General features: G+C 33.2%; 1 protein-coding gene across 4 annotated transcripts in view; it reads right to left on the bottom strand.

The window, feature by feature from the left end:
• Window positions 1–21,821, bottom strand: part of NBEA (neurobeachin) — a 618,385-nt gene that overhangs the window by 501,623 nt on the left and 94,941 nt on the right. For all 4 annotated transcript variants that reach the window (XM_065896024.1, XM_065896027.1, XM_065896028.1 and 1 more), the window contains exons 9-10: window positions 8,046–8,243; window positions 7,294–7,427 (exon numbers count right to left, since the gene is read on the bottom strand). In XM_065896024.1, coding sequence (XP_065752096.1) covers window positions 7,294–7,427; window positions 8,046–8,243 — 332 coding nt within the window. The remainder of the gene's footprint in view (window positions 1–7,293; window positions 7,428–8,045; window positions 8,244–21,821) is intronic.

Raw genomic sequence — 21,821 nt, 5'->3', positions numbered from 1 at the left:
ACACGATTCTGGTGAGTGATGTTGATAATAGGGGAGGATATGTATGTGTGAAGAGGGGGAGTATATGAAAAATCTATTTATTCCTTTCCATTTTATTGCAAACCTAAAACTGTTCTAAAAAATAAAGTCTTCAACAAAAATAAAAATTAATTTAAAACTTTAAAAATAATGTCAAATGTGATATAAAATGTGCAGAAGAGAAAGTTATGAGTTTTTATTTGGAGAAGGTTGAGTTTGAGTTTGGGTATATGAGCCTAAATAGAAGGCTACAACAGAAAAAGCTCTGGGTGTTGTCCATCTAGGTAGTAAGACCATAAACCCAGAAACAAAATAAAATAAAGGCCAATAAAATTATAATACTAGGGACTTCCCTCCCAGTCCAGTAGTTAAGACTTCGCCTTCCAATGCAGGGGTGTGGGTTCGATCCCTGGTTGGGGAACTAAGATCCCATATGCCGCGTGGCCAAAAAACCAAAACATAAAACAGAAGCAATATTGTAGCAAATTCAATAAAGACTTTTTAAATGGTACACATCAAAAAAAAAAAAAAACTTTCAAAAAATTACCATACTAAATTAACTAGAATTTCCTGATGATGCTTTATTAATTCTTTTATTGAAGATTCCACTCACTGCACGTAACGGTCATCACATTCAGGGGAGAGAAAGGGAAGAGAGCATAAACACTTGGGGGATTTATACCCAATTCCCATCAGAAATATTCTGAGCTTTTGAGGATGAACTCTGAATATTCGCGCATATGGCAATGTTCCTCATAAATGCAAATAATACTTATTTTAGATTTAGACTGCATGAATATCATAAAAACAAAATAAATGAAGCAATTTACCTTATTATTTTCAAAAGCAACGTAAAGATATAGAAGAGTTAAAGAAATAAATGCTATTCCATGCATAAAATAACACCTTCAGTTACAAAATATCATTAAAATATTTAAGGACAGAGAATGCTGATATGCGAACTAGAGGAAAATTAAGGCAACAAATTCAGTAAAGATGTGTCCATGGTTGCCCAATTTCCTGCAACTAATAATTTGTAGTTACCCTTCTGCCAAAACAATGCCTTGTTTGTTTGTTTTTGGTCAAAGATAAAGCAGAAGCCTTCCTTTATGGCAGGGAAAATGCACAGAGCAAAATTATGTGTTGAAAATTGAAACAGCACAAACTAATACAGCATTAAAAACAGATTTCACTAAATTTAAAGGAAACTTTTTATGGAGGAATTATTATAGAAAAGCAATCACTTATTATGAAAAACACTTTAAAATGGACTATAAAAAATAGCTTATTTGGAAAGTCAGTGAATCAGAAGTCGTAAGTCTACAAGAAACAAAATGTCCTTTCTTGTTGACAGTTGACAAACTCATTAAATTGTTAGATGTACCACAAACTTTATTATCAGATATCTTCTGTAAAGGATCCATGGAGTAAAAAGAACTTGGCTGACAAGAGAAAGCTATTTGAACACTACACTATAATTTCCCTATGTTTCAGGCAGAATACTGTATTTTAATTTTTATTTATGGATTTATTTGCACAGTGAGTTCAATATACATTCCATTTTACTCTAGTTAAATCTCACTAAAAAAATTATTTGGTTTTCCTCCTTTAATAGAAGTAGTGGTATACATATGTCAAATATATTTTCTGTGTTTCACTTCAAAGAATACTTTCATTACTAATTTTGTAAACTTAAAAAAAAAGGCAAAATAGCAAATATGCATATAAAGAAGTGAAAGATGTACATTTTCCTGAAAAACATAAAGAAAATAAAGAGAACATAATTCTATAGATATATATTTTTAAATGTTTAAATACTTCTAGAAACCAAACTAATAATAATTATATTCTACATATACAAACAACAACCTCCACAAGGGAGACAATCATTACAAACAAGTATTAATTTCACTTCTTTAGCCTACAAAAAGAAGTCACATTTCATTTTTTATGTCAGTTCGGTGAAAATATGTAGAAATTTTTGACATTAGCTGTATAATAGTCACCTTTCCTTGAACTAAAAATCAGAAAACACAGACAAAGGATTTTTATGTCACTTTGAAGTATAAGGGAAAATTTGGGTTGTTAGACACTGAAATGCTGGAATTTCCAGGTAATTGTGCTGGTTTACAAATGACAGTGGTGCTAATCAGGACTTTATAATGAAAATTCAATTATTAAAGGGGCTATAAAATTCAAGATAATTACTGGAATAACTTTGGCTAGCAAGCTAGCTTTTAGGAAAAAATCTGGATTTAAGCCCACAAAACAAATTAATTAATGAGTCATAATATTCACATTACAAGAGGATTCTTAATTATAGGATCATTGACATAAATGCTTTATGGGATTTTCTAAATTTTTTATAGCTTACATTCCATCAAGCAGTCTATCAAACAACCTGTATTATAACTAGAAACAAAAAGAACACTTTCCTGAGAAAGATATTTATGCAATTATAAGAATTAATTTAAATGATCACTTGTGGTTGATTTTTAATTTATCAGAGTTAAAACAGCATTAACAGTTAAATTAACAGAGTTTAACAGAGTTAAAACACATTTTAATAATACAAAATTGCATCACATCAATGGACAATCTAATATTTACTGAGGAAATAAAGAAAACTCATTAAGTGCCTACTACGTACCAGACACTCGCTGTGATACACAGTTTATATATGCTATCTTATTTTAATTCATACTACTATCAGATAAAGTTAGCGTTACAGTATTAAGATCATTCCATAGCTTGCAAAGGTGATTCTCAGAGTTAATCATGGTAGTTCAGAGTGAGAGCTCTGGAATCAGGCTCTCAGAATTAGAACTCTGGTCCTAATCTACCACTTAAATCTCTGTGACCTTCAACAAGGTACTCAATTTTTATCTCTCTCATCAGCAGAACAGGATAAAATGAGGTAATACAATTACAAACAGCTACTGGCACACAGTAAGTACTCAGTAAATGCCTTGTGCTACTATTACATACGATCAGATAGCCCCATCACATAAGAACAGAGAGTACATAATAGGACACTAGGTTGAGCCTTAGTCTGACACCAAAAGAAGGCTTAAGAACTACTCTCTTGGTGTATTTTTAATCTTTTGATATATAAAAACCTATTTATACCTTGTGCCAGAAAACATATTTTTTCATAGTACATTCTTCCTAAGTCAAACAAATGAGGAAGATTTGTTTTGCTTTCTATGATCTATAGAATTTAGAAACACACACTCAAACAAAAGGGGTTTTGGGGCCAACTCAGAGAAAGACAGGACATTTACAGTCAATGTATATTATCATCCAAATCAAAGGAAAATGAAATTTCTAATTCAATGAGTCATTCCTAAACACAAAATGCAAAGGCTATGATTATTTCAAGATTGGAGTTATACTTCTTGAAATCATTTATTAAGCATTTGTTATTTATACATTAAATAAATATTTACTAAATGTCTAGTGAAAGGTAATTTGTTTAATTATTGCTCTCAATGATCGCTGGACAGAATGGGATCAATCGACCAGTCCAATATAAAATAGTATTAATCCCTGAGGAATGACAAAACTTCCAAACAGCTTTTTCATCACTTGGCAGAATTACTCAAGATGATCATGGTGCTTGAGAATCATTATGAATAGCCTGAAATCACTGTAACAACTACATATTGGCATGATTTACCTACTCAAAACAAAATTACACTAAAAATACTATATGTGTTGCCACAAGCTATTGAACAACTCAGTTCAATAACATTTATTCCTTTTGTGGTTCATGTTTTGTTCGTTTGTTTCACAAAGGCTAAACTACATGTTAAAAGAAAAAGCAATAAAAAGTGTTATTCCTGGAGATTTAAATACTAATGGGGTAGCTACAAAATCCAAAAACCAGCTAAAGAAAAATCATCTTAAACCCTTGAAAGCTTTTTCTTTAACTTGATACTGACTTCAAAACTTGAGTTAACACATTTCTCAATTTTAAACCACTATATCTAGAAAACAGATAGATGGTTCACAATCAGTTTTCATCACTACAACTGAAATTCAAAATATAAGTCCTACTTCATCACTTAAATAAGTAATTCTCCATTATAAATAACATTATTGGTAGAAAATTTCAAATATAAAGTAACACGGCTCCTATTATAACAATCAGTCTCTATGATTGATGATATATATTTTAAAATATAAAATTGTAGTATTAGAGATAATCTAGATTACCTAACCCATTGTCATCATAATAACAAAACCAGCATGTATGTCAATCTACATATTTTATTGCATTTAATTTAAAAAATCCAGTGAGCTATTATTAGTCTATATATATATAATATTCTATATTATTCTATTATAATGGTAGAAACTGAAACACAAAATAGTTAATAACACTCAAAGTTGTGTAAATAATAAATAGTAAACGAGGGATGTGAAGCCAAGTCTGTCTGACTTGAAAGTCCACACATGTAACAACTATAACATGTAGCTTTCATGATAAAACAAAAAAGCCACAAAATTTCTCCTGCACAAATAAAGCCTATTTTTAAAGGCTCCAGAAAATAAGATTATTCCTTCAATAAGTTATTTTAATATTACATCCCCTCTATACAGTAAAACTCATCAATGATTAGAACAATAATAAAGTAGTGCCAACAGAGGTGAGGCTTATATAAACAATAAAAAGTTTCATAAACAGGGACTACCGAGTGGAGGAAAGTGCATGGAAACTAAGACACTTTAGCTTGAAACACAAAGGCAAAGAATTAACTTGTTTTAGAGTTTAGCTCAATTTCTCCAAAAATTAATCAAGAATTAGATAACATTGCAATTTGGGGCATGTATTTATTATACAAAAAGATTTTCCAGAAAAGGTACATAAAATTTTGTCCAAGATTTTTAAAGTTCAAATATTCTCATTCATCTAGGAGAGTTTAAAACTAACTAAAAATAAGATAACATATCCCATTTTAAGTTCTCATTCATATATATGAATTTAAGATATAGCCAGAAAATAAGAAATTCTATCAACCATTGCCCTAAAGCTAAGAATTTATGTTCTTCAAGTAGAGGGGGACGTCCCATTTAAAAATCTGCCTTTAACATTTTAAAAACTGAGACAGTATCACCACCAAAATGGTGCCCCTCAAAACTAAATATAACAAGAGACTGAATTACTGATACACACAATTGTCCACTAAAGAGCCAACCTCAGATATCAAGGGCTTTGAAGCAATTAATGAAAAAGTATTAGATAAGAATTCAAAGAAGTACATAAGTGAATCACAGGGTAGGGCTGAAATTGGGTATGTATTATTACTGAAAAGGAAAGTGGTACATTTCTTACTATATGTTTTCTATTGGCCATAAACTAAGAACACATATATCACTGAAAAAGTTAGTTATTACATGGAAAAATTAACATGAATGATATAAAAGAACTAAAAACAAACAAATCAAAATCAGAAAGCTGATCCCTTCCACTGCCTTTTATCTGCATGATGAAATAAATACAATTTAAATATCAAAATATAATATAAACACTAAAATGAGTTTTAAAGACAGGCAATTAAAAATAACCATGTGCCTTGGATGAACGGACCAGATAACGTGTTAAACATGGTTTTATCACTAAGATTTTATAATAACTACTCATGACGATATAAATTATTATAATCATTTTAGTTATAGCATCTCAAACTGCATAATCTTTCTAATTTTTCTACACAAAGCAAAACATTATACTTCAGGTTAAAATAATTATGGACTTAATTCATATGAAATATTTAAATTACACATGGAGTTTTCTAATTGCTACTTCATCTCTAACTTCTTTTCACAGCACTTACTAGGTTTAAAATTACTGATCATAATGTGTACTAGTTCACTTAGATGACAAAGAGCAAAACATTTTGAATTTAAGTTAGGACTAGAATTTAAACGTTTCACTTTTCCACTAAGCTGATCTGCCTCCCAATAAAAGTATTTAAGACCTTATAACAGTAGTATCTCAGCAGGACGTGGCCTCAAGATTCCTTTTCCCTTCAAAACTCCAACCTCTACATTATCTTGATATAAAAGAAGCATGACCCATGGATGGCAGCTGACTATTGTAAAGGTACAGGTCCCATTTATATTTAGATTTATACTTTACATAAAGATGGTCCCAACGCAGGGATAATATTATTAGCAACACTAAGACAGAATTTTGTTAATAATTAATTTAAATAATTAATAGGAGAAAATCATAGGTTACACTTCAATGGACTTTAAATTTTTCCCATCTTAGTTTCATTCACTAGTTTTTCTACAAATTCAAAATTGGATGATCGATAAAGACTCTCATGTATATGTGTACATACTAATGAAGCACTCCTATATTACTATTTAGTAAACTAATGTTTACCTATATAACTTTCCCTTTAAATTCTCCAAACATAGCAACGTACACAAATAGTTATTAAAATTCAGATTTAACTTATGACATATATGATTCTAAGATATAAGATTAAATCAGAGTTTGATACATGAGGTATTTTTTTTAACATCTTTATTGGAGTATAATTGTTTTACAATGGTGTGTTAGTTTCTGCTTTATAACAAAGTGAATCAGTTATACATATACATATGTTCCCATATCTCTTCCCTCTTGCATCTCCCTCCCTCCCCATGAGGTATTTTTTAATTTAAAAAAAGAGAAGCTATAAAATTTACACATGAAATCAATCTAATTAGAAGATTCTGAATACATAAAACATGGGTATGCTACTGGTTAGATTTAGGTTCTCAAACATGATCTATATATAAAAAAAGCTAATATCACTTAATATTGTGCTAGTCTTATGACACTAACATTATAGAATAATACCAATATTTAAGATATAAATTATGTGTTATTAAATACTATTCTTGAGAATAAACTTTATCCTAGTAATTTTATTTAATCTGACAAGATTTCACGGACAATCCAAACAATGGGCATTTGCAAAGGGTAAGGTCAGGACTAACACTTTTCCTCAACTTCATATTATAATCACTCTGCTACACCTAGTAAGAATTCTTCATTTATTATCAAGGAAGTCACTCCTTTGTGGTTATAAAAATCTAACTGTCAGGCTTTTTTACATTGTGCAAATATATATCTGCCTTAATCCTAAAGAAACTTTTATTAGCACCTCAAGGATAAAAACCAGTATTATAATACATTTACACAGCACCAAGTGCACCATGCATAATCTAAATGAGGAAAAAATGGCATAACTTATATATTCAAAGAAAACTTACCAGACAGTTGTTTCCACTTGACTGTCATTGAGCTGCCGGTTGTCCAGTTGTGCAAAAAGTGGGAAAAGCACTTGAATCCCTCCAATAGAATGAATTGCACTATGAATTGAATGTGTAACTATAGCCTTTACATCCTATGTACAAAAACAAAAATGTTTATTACATTTTCTGAAGCATAATGTTATCACTATTTGCTTGTTCCAGCTTCATAAGAAAATTAAATAAAATAGATATTTTAAAATCTATTTTTAAAATTTAAAAATCAAAATTATATAATTTTGATACACATGTAAAATAAAAGTTTGAAATATCTTTGCTAATCACTTAAATTTGAAATCTTAAGTTGAGAGATTTTTACAAAGAAAATATGAAGTTCTAAATCAAAACATATTTTAGAATAAGAGACTCATGGATGTAAAGACACTCAGGCAATTTTTATGTTAGGGAGTTATACATTATTAAAGCAAAGTATTTTTTAATATCTGCAATTATCTATTTAGCTAATTCACTGATTTTATTTCAAAGGATATAGAACATATAACAGAAAAAAAAGATTTTCTACTAAGGAGACAAGTCCAAGGTAAAATATATTGCCAGAAAAAAGCAGAAGGCAAAAACATCATTCAAAGAACTAGAAAACCAAAAAAGAAAAACAAAGAGCAACTGGAGATTTCTAGATGAGCAATGTTTAATATGTAAAATAAAGACACAGTGCTGATGAGAACATGAAGACTAAGTTACTATTCACCCACCTGGAGCATTAGAGCATGTGGGGAATGCACAAAAATCGATGCATTTTCCTTTGGTGATGATTCCAGGCACAACTGAGCATCCGTGGCCTTAGCGTTATATGTAAATGCGATACTACTTGCAAGTTTCCCATCATACAGAACCTGTTTATGATGTTCTGCCAAATGAATATCACTCTCAGATTTAAACTTGAAGGTGCTCTGAAAAAACAAAACTAAATTAAACACTCTTTAAATGCAACATAATAAAACTCTCAAGTTTTAAAGAAGAGAAACATTTTAAACATTTAAAGAAGAGAAACATAGAAAACAATTTGTTGTGACCCTTCCAAGTGTCAGGCGCTAGTCAGTGGTGTTATATTATTTTGTTATTCTCACTTCAGTTCTATGAGTTAAATTTTATTATGCTAATAAACATGCTCAGATCTTCATATTCTCATTTTATTAAGTGTTTTTGTGTGTGTGTGGAACGTGTTTATCTTATTTTATTTATTTTTTATAACATCTTTATTGGAGTATAATTGCTTTACAATGGTGTGTTAGTTTCTGCTATATAACAAAGTGAATCAGCTATACATATACATATATCCCCATATCTCCTCCCTCTTGCATCTCCCTCCCACCCTTCCTCCCTATTCCACCCCTCTAGGTGGTCACAAAGCATGACCTGATCTTTATTAAGTTTTTGACTATTTATAAAATAATTTTATTAGATTATAAAGCCAGATGATACTAAATGTAAATAGAATTTTACTTTAATAATTCATAACATAAATTTAATTTTGCTCGTTAACAGTTTCAAAAGTATTTATAGAAGTAAGTAGTGGCTGGCACATGAATTACTAATATAGAAATGGCTATAATGGTTATCATTTGAGACTAAAAAAAATGTTTATTCACAAAAATATGTCTTTACTATAAAAAGTTTATCAAGATAGTGAATATCAATGCTACTCCACAAAAAAATCATGATGGCCATGTTAAACCCCTAAAGAATAGATGACAATTACAATAGGAAATTGAAACAAAAAATTCTTTTTAAAAATATTTTAATGAAATTATGAGTTAACTATATTAGGTAACAATACTGCAATATAAAATCCAGCTGACTGCCTTCTTCACTGGTTGCCTTAGTACTGTAAAACAACTATTTTAATATGTATTTCAATAAAATCATAAATGCTCAAAATGTTTAAAATTTGGGTTCTTTTGGATGCTAATTTTTTAAAATTTTTACTGGAGTATACTTAATTTAAAATGTTGTGTTAGGGCTTCCCTGGTGGCGCAGTGGTTGAGAGTCTGCCTGCCGATACAGGGGACACGGGTTCGCGCCCTGGTCTGGGAAGATCCCACATGCCGCGGAGCGGCTGGGCCCGTGAGCCATGGCCGCTGAGCCTGCGCGTCCGGAGCCTGTGCTCCACAACGGGAGAGGCCACAATAGTGAGAGGCCCGTGAATGGCAAAAAAAAAAAAAAAATTTGTGTTAGTTTATGCTGTATAGCAAAGTGAATCCGTTATACATATACCTACATCCACTCTTTTGTAGATTCTTTTCCCATATAGGTCATTGCAGTAAGTCCCCTACATATGAACCTTCAAGTTGTGAGCTTTCAAAGATGTGAACTGTGTTCGCATATTCAATCACGTAAGTTAATTCACGTGTCTGGCGTACACTGTCACGTGGGTGCATCCTCTACAAGTGGTTGTGCTTTTGTGTACTTTACTGTGCAGTACCATATGGAGTGCAGTAGTACAGTATCTTTATTTCAAGCCCAGGATATCCGGAAGCAAACATCTCCTATTGTTGACGATCCTTCAGCTCTACCATCTCCCTCCTCCAGTCAGTAACTCTTCCTGCCTGTTCACTCGATGCCAGCCCCTGTATGTCTGCTGTTGTACTGTACTACTGTACTTTTCAAGGTACTGTACTGGAAGATTAAAAATGTTTTCTTTATTTTTTGTGTTTGTTTTTTTATGTATTATTTGTGTGAAAAGTATTATAAACCTATTCCAGTACAGTACTATATAACCGACTGTGTAAGCTGGGTAACTAGGCTAACTTTGTTGGACTTATGAACAAATCAGATTTACAAAAGAGCTCTCAGAACAGAACTCATTCGTATGTGGCACTTACTACAGAATAATGAGAGTAGTTCCCTGAGCTATACTACTGTAGGTCCTTATTAGTTCTCTATTTTATATATAGTAGTGTGTATATGTCAATCCCAACATTTGTTTCTAACTCAATCTTCTCAAAGTAAAATTTCACAAATACATTAGAATTTTGACTTATTTTGTGAGCCAATGATCAAAAGCACAATTAATTATTTTAGAGGAGTAAAACAAATGAGTTAATTTATAGAAATAAAATTATTTAGCTGAGGGAATTTGGGGGAAGAGTATACAGAACATTGAGACACAGGGGAAGCTGACCAAATAATGAAAGACTACAGTAGCTGGATAACCCAAAAGCAAATTGTAGTACAATCAAGTAGAGAAGTGATGCCTCCTTATGTTGATGATATTTTACTAAGAAAAACTATGTGTAAATGATGGGAATAGCAACTGGAAAAAGAGCAACATATGTTCTAGCTTAGTAGAGCTACCTTAAACGAAGGATTTTTTTTTTTAAATTTGACATCAAAAGCAAAGGCAACAAAAGCAAAAATTAACAAGTGGGACTATATCAAACTACAAAGCTTCTGCACAGCAACAAAGGAAACCATCAACAAAATGAAAAGGAAACCTACCAACCAGGAGAGAATATTTGCAAATCATGTATCTGATAAGGGGTTAATATATAAAATATAAAAAGAACTCATACAACTCAACAGCAAAGAAACAATTCATTTAAGAAATGTGCAGATGTGAACATTTTTCTGAAAAAGACATAAGACACAGATGGCCCAAAAGTACATGAAAAGGTGCTCAACATCACTAACCATCAGAGAAATGCGAATCAAAACCACAATGAAGTATCACCCCACTCCTGTTAGAATGGGTATTATCAGAAAAACAAGAGATGTCAAATGTTGGTGAGGATGTATAGAAATGCAGAGAATGGCAAGGATGTCCACGGATAAATGAATGAACAAAGAAAAAGTGGTATATATGTACACTGAAATGTTATTCAGCCATAAAAAAAGAACGATATCTTGCCATTTACAACAACATGCATGGACCTTAAGGGCATTATGCAAAGTGAAATAAGTCAGACAGAAAAAGACAAATATCATATGATCCCACTTGTGTGTGGAACCTAAAAATAATAATAATAAAACAACGAACTCATAGATACAGAGAACAGATAGGTGGTTGCCAGAGACAAGGAGGAGGGGGGTGGCAAAATGGATGAAGGGGGTCAAAAGGTACAAACTTCCAGTTATAAAATGAGTAAATCATGGGAATGTAATACACAGCATGGCGATTATAGTTAACAACACTGTATGATATATTTGAAAGTTGCTTAAAGAACAAATTTTAAAAGGTCTCATTACAAGAAAAAAATTTGTAACTATGTATGGTGATGAATGTTAACTAGACTTATTGTGATCATATTGCAATATATTCAAATATCCAATCATGTTGTACACCTGAAACTAATATAGTGTTACATATCAATATCTTAATTTTTAAAAGTCAAAAAAGTAAAAAGAAAAAAGGAAGTTCTGTAATGAAATTTATATAGCAAACTATAGATGAGATCATGAGTAGAAGAATTAAGATTACACAAAAAGGTTTGAACTGGGTGTGCATACTTCAGATATCTTTATTATCATCCATAACTGTTGCTTTTCCAATTGTTTTGTTGTAGCTAGGGCCAGTGGGAAATATCTAATGGCTTCACCAGAAATATTGTTCATTATGAAGCATAAGTCAATATAAGGTAGGTCTATCCTAACACTATCCCCAAGTATCTTATAAAACATTTTACTCATGAAGCATGTATCCAACGATCAGATTATTCTGATGCTACAGTTTTTGGTTTTTTTGTTTTGTTTTGTTTTGTTTATTTTAGCACCGCTTCCCAGAGGAGATTTTGCTTCCTAATTACAGACTTTGCTTATTGGTAATTTTTTAAAATAAAATATGGGTATTTCTGACAAATTTATACAAAAATTATTCTTCAATTAGTAAATCAAATATAAATAGCCCCATTAGATGATTTTATGCTGGTGTAATAAGAATCCTTTAAATACGGTATTGCTAATAGGTTGATTCTTTTCAGCTGCAACAGATATTCATGCTTCGAACATGAATTCATATTAATAATGTTTACTCACAAATTTTTGCCCCAATAGTGAAATGCATGAAATAGTGAATCTAAACAACATGCTACAGTGTTCACTAATAATGAAGCATTTTAAATTTAAAAATGTATCCTAAAATATGAGCGACACCAGCAAAAACATGGCAAATTAGATTACTTGCTTGCTTAAAATAGGCTAAGATCACAGTCTTCCATATTAATTTAAAACATAAAATGTAATGTTAACTCTCCTTTTATGAGCTTTCAAAATAAATCTATATTTTAAGAATTTATTTTGCTAAATAAAATTCTACGCTTATGGCAGCGGTCCCCAACCTTTTTGGCACTAGGGACCGGTTTCATGGAAGACAATTTTTCCATGGAACAGGGGTCAGGGAATGGTTTCAGGGTGATTCAACTGCATTACGTTTATTGTGCACTTTATTTCTATTATTACTACATTGTAATATATAATGAAATAATTATACAACTCACCATAATGCAGAATCAGTGGAAGCCCTGAGCTTGCTTTCACTTGCCACTCACTGATAGGGTTTTGATATGAGTCTGCAAGCAATTGTTTATTATGGTCTCTGTGCAGTCAGACCTCTCTGCTAATGAGAATCTGTATCTGCAGCAGTTCCCCAGCGCTGGCATCACCGCCTCAGCTCCACCTCATCATCAGGCATTAGATTCCCATAAGGAGCGCACAGCCTAGATCCCTCACATGCACAGTTCACAGTAGGGTTCTTGCTCCTATGAGAATCTAATGCCGACACTGATCTGACAGGAGGCGGAGCTCAGGCAGTAATGTGAGCGATGGGCAGCGGCTGTAAATACAGATAAAGCTTCACTCACTAGCCCGCCGCTCACCTCCTGCTGTGCGGCCGTGTTCCTAACAGGCCACGGATGGCTACCGGTCTGTGGCCCAGGGTTTGGGGACCCCCGGCTTATGGAACAAAAAATAATTATTAGTATTAGTATCAAAATGTCTAGGAGGGCTTCCCCGGTGTCGCAGTGGTTGACAGTCCGCCTGCCGATGCGGGGGACACAGGTTCGTGCCCCGGTCCGGGAAGATCCCACATGCCGCGGAGCGGCTGGGCCCGTGAGCCCTGGCCGCTGAGCCTGCTTGGCCGGAGCCTGTGCTCTGAGACGGGAGAGGCCGCAGCAGTGAGAGGCCCACGTACCACAAAAAAAAAAAAAAAAGAAAAAAAAGTCTAGGAAATAGAAATTAAAAGTATAAATAAATGTATTTCAGAATTTCTCTAAAAAGGAAGCATGTAAAAACGTTAAATATGTTATATAATCCTCAAATTGTCTGTTAACATGTCGAAGTGAGAGGGCATCAAATAACACGACTTCCTAATTCTGATGAGCTGTCATATGTACTGTTTTTAACAGAGAGATATAAGCATCCAACCCTTTGGAGAAGAATGCAGGTAAACAACATAGATAGTAAAACAGACTTTACAAAAAAGTAGATGAAAATTGTTTTTAGACCACACACACTGTTATATCTACAATTTTGAAGAATTTAAATCTGAAATTATTTTCAAAGATTTAGTTACACCAAAGTCTCTGCTTGTAACCAGAATGCATGCTGGAGGTAACCATATTTAATCGATGCCTACAATTAGACAATTTTCACAGTTCACCATGCTATACCACCTAGAATTTCCAGAGGAGCTTCAAGAGCAGCTTACAAATTTCAAATTGACTCTAACCTATTGTTATATATTGCTAAACTTCTGACATTTTACTTATTCTCCCTGTTAAACAGCCCATCATGGGTAAAGACTGGCATAGCCATCTTTGTTTTCTTTGAAAGCTCAATTAAGTTAAGGATCTTTTTTTTTTTTGCGGTATGCCCTTCCCTGCGCCACCAGGGAAGCCCGAAAGCTCAATTAAAAGTTGATGAGTGAGGGCTTCCCTGGGCGCAGTGGCTGAGAGTCCGCCTGCCGATGCAGGGGACACAGGTTCGTGCCCTGGTCCGGGAAGATCCCACATGCCGCGGAGCAGCTGGGCCCGTGAGCCATGGCCGCGGAGCCTGCGCGGCCGGAGCCTGTGCTCCGTGACGGGAGAGGCCACAACAGTGAGAGGCCCGCGTACTGCAAAAAACAAACAACAACAACAAAAACAAAAACAGAGTTGATGAGTGAGTTATTGTATCCACTATGGAAACAAGTATGGAGGTTCCTCAAAAAATTAAAAACAAAACTTCCATATGATCCAGCAATTCCACTTCTGGATATTTATCTGAACAAAACAAGAACACTAACTCAAAAAGATATATGCACCCCCATGTTCACTGAAATGTTATTTACAATAGCCAAGACATGGAAGCAAACTAAGTATCCATTGATGGATGAATGAATAAAGAAACGATGGCATTAAGTATTCAGCTATAAAAAAAGAAGGACATCTTGAAATTTGAAACAACATGGATGGACCTTGAGGGCTTTATGCCAAGTGAAATAAGTCAGAGAAGGACCAACATCACTTATCTGTGGAATCTAAAAATCGAGCTCTAGATAACAGAGAACAAACTGGTGATTGCCAGAGACAAGGGGGGAGGGGGTGGGAAAAATGGGTGAAGGTGGTCAAAAAGTACACACTTCTAGTTATAAGATGAATAAATGCTGGGTATATAATGCACAGCATGTTGGTTATAGTTAACAATACTATATTTGAAAGTTCCTAGGAAAGTATATTTTAAAAGTTCTTAACACAAAAAAAATTATAACTTTGTGAGGTGATGGATTTAATTAGCCTTATTGTGATAAATCATTTTGCAATATATACACATATCAAATCATTATGTTGTAGACTTTAAGAAATGTTATGTATCTATTGTATTTCAATAAAACTGGACAAAAAATTTAAAAAAAAACAGTACAGTACAATATAGTTAAAAGCCGTAACTTCAAAACCAATTAGACTTGAGTTTGTATCCCAACTCTGTCACCTATAGATAATCACCCACAAGTTATCTGCCTCTCATCTGCTACACAACCAACACATAAAATAATATAAATAAAGCACTATGAACAATACCTGGTACTTTTAAAGCAAAATGGTAGCTGCTATTATTACTACTTCCTTTTCTACTTAATATTATACATTTTCTTTGTTAATTTTTTTCTTAAATGTTACTCATAAAACATTTACCATAAATGTTATGGTAATGGCATATTGCACTGACGACAGTGTAATTCAGATAACTGACATAGTTGCTATTGAGGCAAAGTCTCATTGAGCAGGACTTTAATTACCCAAACTAGAATTACTTAACACAAATATGAGAAAATGTGCCACAACACTGCTAAACTCAAAAAAATTAAGTTTATCTAATTGTTATATGAGCAGAGGCATGTTATTTTTCTAACACTAATCTCTGAAAACTTCACCAATGTCAAGGATATAGTCATTTTTTCATTGAATTTATGTTAGAATAATATATATTTGACAAAAGCTATTGCTTTCCCCAGAATCATTATGTGACAAATGATGCTGATATTAACATAGTAATGACATTCCAATATTCAAGGAATCATATTTTCTGATGTATAATTAAGAGAATGTTGCCACTTGTATATTGTACAATGATTTTCTCCCCAAAACGAATAAATAATCCATCTGAATTCATTAAAAAATAATCATTCAAACTCTAATATCTCCAAACTACTCAAGGAAAATACATATATAGGATCAAACCATTCTCTTGCTACAAATTTTTTGATAATTCCACATGACTGGAAAATCCAAATTCATTGTTTTGATATTCAAAACCTTCAATAACTTGGTTTCAACTTATGATAATCACCCTCGCATTCTACCATAAATCACACCATCTACTCTGTATTTTCCCATGAAGCCATGCCTGATTATGGATCAATCCACAAACACATCCTGTACTCCCTTGCTTCTATCCCTTCAATCATGCCCACTGTCTCACATTCTATCATCACGTCCTGCTCACCCTCTCCATTACTTAGTTTTTTCAAGAACCCTGAAAACTTTCCTTCTCTATGAAGAGTTCCTAAATCTTCTGCAGCTGGAATTAATCATCCTTCCCCAAAACGTTAATAGTATTTGCATTATGTTTCTTTTGTGGTATACATGTCAACTTTTAATTATAAACATTTACAGATACAATTATTCTCATAAATAAAGTATAAGCTTAACCCCCAAAGCTTTAGAACAGTTCCTTGAATAGAACAATTATTCAATATATTATTGAATTTTATTCAATCACATGCCCTACAATCATTATTACCAGATCCTGATAAGAAAGAATGTAGAGGAAAAAAAAAGGTTACAGTCACAAGCATGCCAACAAAGGGCAAACAGATTAACATAGAGTATTTCAATGCAAGGAGTGAAGTGAATGCTTCAACATAGTTGAAAATGACTCAACCAATCAAATCTTAAAAAGCTATAACAATGACATATATCAAATTAGCAGAAGTGCCAAGTACCAGCACTATAATTACTGCAATATTTCAAATACTGAACAAGAGAAACACATCACTAATACAAACCAATATCTAAGAGAAATATTAAACATAATGTTAATAAACTACTTATACCAAATTAAGCAATCATTTACAAATATCAAGTAATTTTATGTAACTCATTCTTCTAATATAAGAAAAGTTGTTTTTTTTGTTTTTGTTTTTTTTTGGCTGCGCCACAAAGCTTGCAGGATCTCAGTTCCCTGACCAGGGATTGAACCCGAGCCACGGCAGTGAAAGCCTGGAATCCTAACCACTAGGCCACTAGGGAACTCCCCAAAGATTTTTTTTAACATGCATGTAGTTGCACAGAAGGATGGATATTTTGGTAGGTTGAAAGTTTTAAAAATTAAATTGCAAAAGCAATCAATATCATAGAATGATAAAAGATACACTTTTTAGAAATGATTTGATGGGGAAAATGTGTGAATAATTATAATCTAATAGAGGAAACCCCTGAATTGTCTACACCACTAGTGTCATTCGTTTGTTTTGGTTTTGGTTTTGGTCATGCCATGCGGCATGAGGGATCCTAGTTCCCCGACCAGGGATCAAACCCATGCCCCCTGCAGTGGAAGGGCAGAGTCCTAACCACTGGACTGCCAAGGAAGTCCCTCATTTGTTTGTTTAATAATTACTGAGCACTCGAGGACGTGGGCATAAACCTTCTCTAATTGGGTCGATACTCCAAAGTCTCAAACAACTGTGTGACCTCTGGTATCTCTCTTCTGCTCTTGGTAATATCTTCCACCCATGGCTCACAGCATCTCTACACGGGAACCCTGACAAAGACTTCTATCCTTACCCCAAGAGCTTGCTCCTTTTCGATACCCTGCCCCACAAGTTCCAGCTGTTTCAGTACCTCAGAGCAGCAGGCCCAACCGGCTATGCCTGGCTTCTACCTCCTTTATGCCTCAATAAAAACACTAGCCCTAGCCAGAGAGCTGGGGTCGTTAACAAGCTCATCTCAAAATGTTTTCCTCCTCTCAAGGATCTCGGGCCTGTGCTATGTGTACTGACAAATGTCTAAAAACGGATGCTTTGTGTATTTTACCCATTTTCATAGTGATTTACAGTGGTAGGGCACATCTAGTACCAGTTATTCCATTATGGACAAAATCAGAAGGTTGAATGTTTTAAAAATGAATTAATTAAGCAAGAAATTTTGTAAACTGGATAGTAGGTTTTAAAAGATTATTTGTGAATTCTAATTGTCATCCTCATAAGTAAAAGAAACTGGCTAAAGGATACCAATTGATTAAAAAAAACAAGAGTGTTTTTCTGTTGGATGAATTCATGAAAGGTGACAGAGGGAAACAGATTTTTCCCCCAGCAAAAGAAACAAAAATCACTTAATTTTTATGAATCTAAAGCTTCTGGGGCCTCCCTGAACCGTTTTTTGTTGTTTTTTTTTTTTTTTTTTTAATTTATTTATTTAATTATTTATGTCAGTGTCAGGTCTTCGTTGCTAAGCATGGGCTTTCTCTAGTTGCGGTGAGCAGGGACTACTCTGTTGCATTGTGCGGGCTTCTCACTGTGGTGACTTCTCTTGGTGCGAGCACGGGCTCTAGGCACACAGGTTTCAGTAATTGCAGCATGCAGGCTCAGTAGTTGCGGCACACAGGCTCTAGAGCACAGGCTCAGTAGTTGTGGTGCACAGGCTTAGTTGCTCTGTGGCATGTGGGATCTTCCTGGACCAGGGATTGAACCTGTGTCCCCTGCATTGGCAGGCGGATTCTTAACCACTGCACCACAAGGGAAGTGCCCCGAACTGGTTCTAAAGCTGTCTTCTCTTCCAAGCATTTCCCAGTTCTTACAATCAGAACCCTTCTCCATGATCACATAGGACTTAGTGTTCACAGATTATACCATGACTATATTTTCATGCAACTTTACTTTTTAGCTTTTCTATGTCTTTCTCCTTTATTTGGCTGTAAGATCCTTAAAGATAATTTATAGTTTTGCATCTTCCATAATACCTATAATAGTGCTCTGTACACAGAAACGCTTTAATAAATGTCTTCTGAATTGTAAAGTTGTATGAGAAAATTCAACATAATGTAATCATTTTCATTTTCCCAAGTCATTTTTTTTTTTTTTTAAAATATATATTTATTTATTTATTTTTGGCTATATTAGTTCTTCATTGCTGCAGATGGGCTTTCTTTAGTTGCGTCGAGCGGGGGCTACTCTTAGTTGTGGTGCACGGGCTTCTCATTGCGGTGGCTTCTCTTGTTGCAGAGCACAGGCTCTAGGCTCACAGGCTGCAGTAGTTGTGGTGCACGGGCTTATTAGTTGTTCTGCCGCATGTGGGATCTTCCCGGACCAGGGCTTGAACCCGTGTCCTCTGTATTGGCAGATGGATTCTTATCCACTGCTCCACCAGGGAAGCCCCCAAGTCATTTTAAAGCTACTTTTAAATGACTTTTCCTTCTTCAGGGAAAATCCACGATTTAGAGTAAAATCATCTACCCCCTAATGTTTAAGATTAAAAATACACTACCCTATTTAATCTTCCTTGATTTTGGTCTTCCTTCTGGACTCCAATCATAAAACTCTGGTTTTCTACTGTTGCTAAAGTCTACCACTTTTCAGTTTTTGTCTGTTTAAATGTTTTTCTTCGGCTCTTTTCAGAGAGGCTGCACACTTTTCCTTGATTTACTTCATGTATAAAAGAATTGTTTGTTTTGAGAAACAAAGCAGCCATTAAGTATGAATATGGAATCACCCATGTCCTTTGCCCCACATTGAACTTGCAAGCAAGTCTTTTGAGCTGAAAGTCCTGTACTAATAATTACTGATACAACTTTTTAAATAATATTCAATGAATTTAAGTAAATTTAAGTAAAAAGTCATGCAAAACACTAAAGATATCGCTCTCCTTGGCTCATGATTACTATATTTTAAAAGTAATTTGTCTGAAGCAGTTTAGTGATACTTCTTACCCTTTTTGTTTGTTTTTTTTGGGGGTATTATACCTATGATGCTTAAGAACTCCAAGTACATGGTTTCTAAAAATAAGGACTGGAATAAAATACTGAGAAGCGTGTTGTGAAACACTGTAAATAGCTTCTCCATGTCTACATTTTAACACTGCTGAACTGTATGTACATTCCATTATCAGGTAAAAAAAAAACTTTACTTTCATTTAGTTCATACTGCTTACAAAGGAATCAAAAATGTTTAATATATTCTCTTGGAAGTTATAAAATCTTTTTGGGGAAATATAACGTAAGATGTCTAATAAAACTAGTCTTATTTGGGGAAAAAGAATGGTCTTAATTTTTTCAGTCTGTTATACAAAGATCATTATTCCATACTTTGGCTAATTGTAGCAACACAACTTCACATCACAATTAATTATACCATATTTTAAAAACATGATTCAATTTAAATGACTGTAAACATATAATCCATTACGTACATAAAATAATTGTCTTATCTTAATCCCATTTGTGGTATTCAGATCACTTCTAAATCTTCAAACTTTTATTTTTTAAGGTATAATAAGCAGATTTGTGCATAAATATCAATATTTATTGGATTATTATTTTAAGAAGAATTTTCCAAAAGAGAACTATTATATAAAATGGTTTGAATAGGATGGGGATGAGAATGAGGAATGACTGAGAATTGGCAAATGAGATCTTTCCAGGGTGGTAGGAATGTTCTAAAAGTGGATTGTGGTGATGTTTGCACAACTCTGTAAGCTTATATAAAATAATTTACTTGTATACTTAAAATGAGTGAATTGTATGATATATAAACTATACTTTAATAAAGCTATTATAATTTTTTAAAGAAAAACCCGTGTATGACCATATTTTGTACTAATTATACTCAAAGGAGTAACATGACTCAGCTTTCTTAAAAACAGAACATTTCAGTATAATATTTCAATATGGAACACTATGTGTAACAAGAGGACAATACACATTCTTTTCAAGAACACATGGAACAACTAGCAAAGAGGACACATATTTGGGTTCATAAGACAAACTTCAGCAAACTTCCAAAGACTAAAATCATATAAATGAAATGTATGTATTACTTGAAAAGTAAATTTAAAAGCATTCAAAGAAGAAATATAAAATATGAACTCTCTGACATCTATTTAAAAATTTATATTTATAATTTTTATTCAGAAAACACTCTAGGCTGCAGCTTCAATGCTGAGTTCTTGCAAATATTTAAGAAAAAAATTAAAATTAAGAAAAAACCCACTAAAGTAATCTATCCAGTCAATAAACAAATAATAAGCCCTACAAGGAGACGGGGATAGTAGTACCCAGACATGCAGCAATATATTACCTAAAATGTCCATTTCCCAACCAAACACTGAGAGACATAGAAACAGGAAAATATGACCCATACATGGGAGAAGAAGCAGGCAACAGAAATTGCTAGTGACAGCAATCAGATGTCAGATTTAACAGAAAAAGACTTCAAAGCAGCCATTAAAAACATGTTCAAAGAACTAAAGGAAACCATAATTAGAGAAGTAAATATAGTTATGATGACAATGTCACATTAAATAGAGAATATCAATTAAGAGATAGATATTGATATATAGGAAAGTGAAGAGAATAAATTCTAAGAGTTCTAATCACAAGAAAAACTTTTTAATAAATTCTAAGAGTTCTAATCACAAGAAAAACCTTTTTTCTTTTCTTTATAGTATCTATATGAGCTGATGGATGTTAGCTGAATCTATTACAATAATCATTTCACAATATATGTAAACCAAATCATCATGCTGTACTCCTTAAACTTATACAGTGACATAGTCAATTACTTCTCAATAAACCTGTGAAAATATTAATAGAATTAGTATTTTTAAATATCAATAAAATTAAAATTTAGTATTTTTTTTAAAAGAGAGAAAGATATTATACAAACAATCCAAATGGAAATTCTGGAGTTGAAAAGTACAATGAATTGAAAATTTCTCTATAGGGTCTCAACAGTATATTTGAACAAGCAGAAGAAAGAATTAGCAAATATAAGATAAACAGAT

This window comes from Phocoena phocoena, chromosome 18 (genome assembly GCF_963924675.1).
Source record: "Phocoena phocoena chromosome 18, mPhoPho1.1, whole genome shotgun sequence".
Taxonomy (NCBI): Eukaryota; Metazoa; Chordata; class Mammalia; order Artiodactyla; family Phocoenidae; genus Phocoena; species Phocoena phocoena.
Note: the sequence above shows the minus strand (reverse complement) of the source record. Positions and strands in the feature narration are given on the sequence as shown.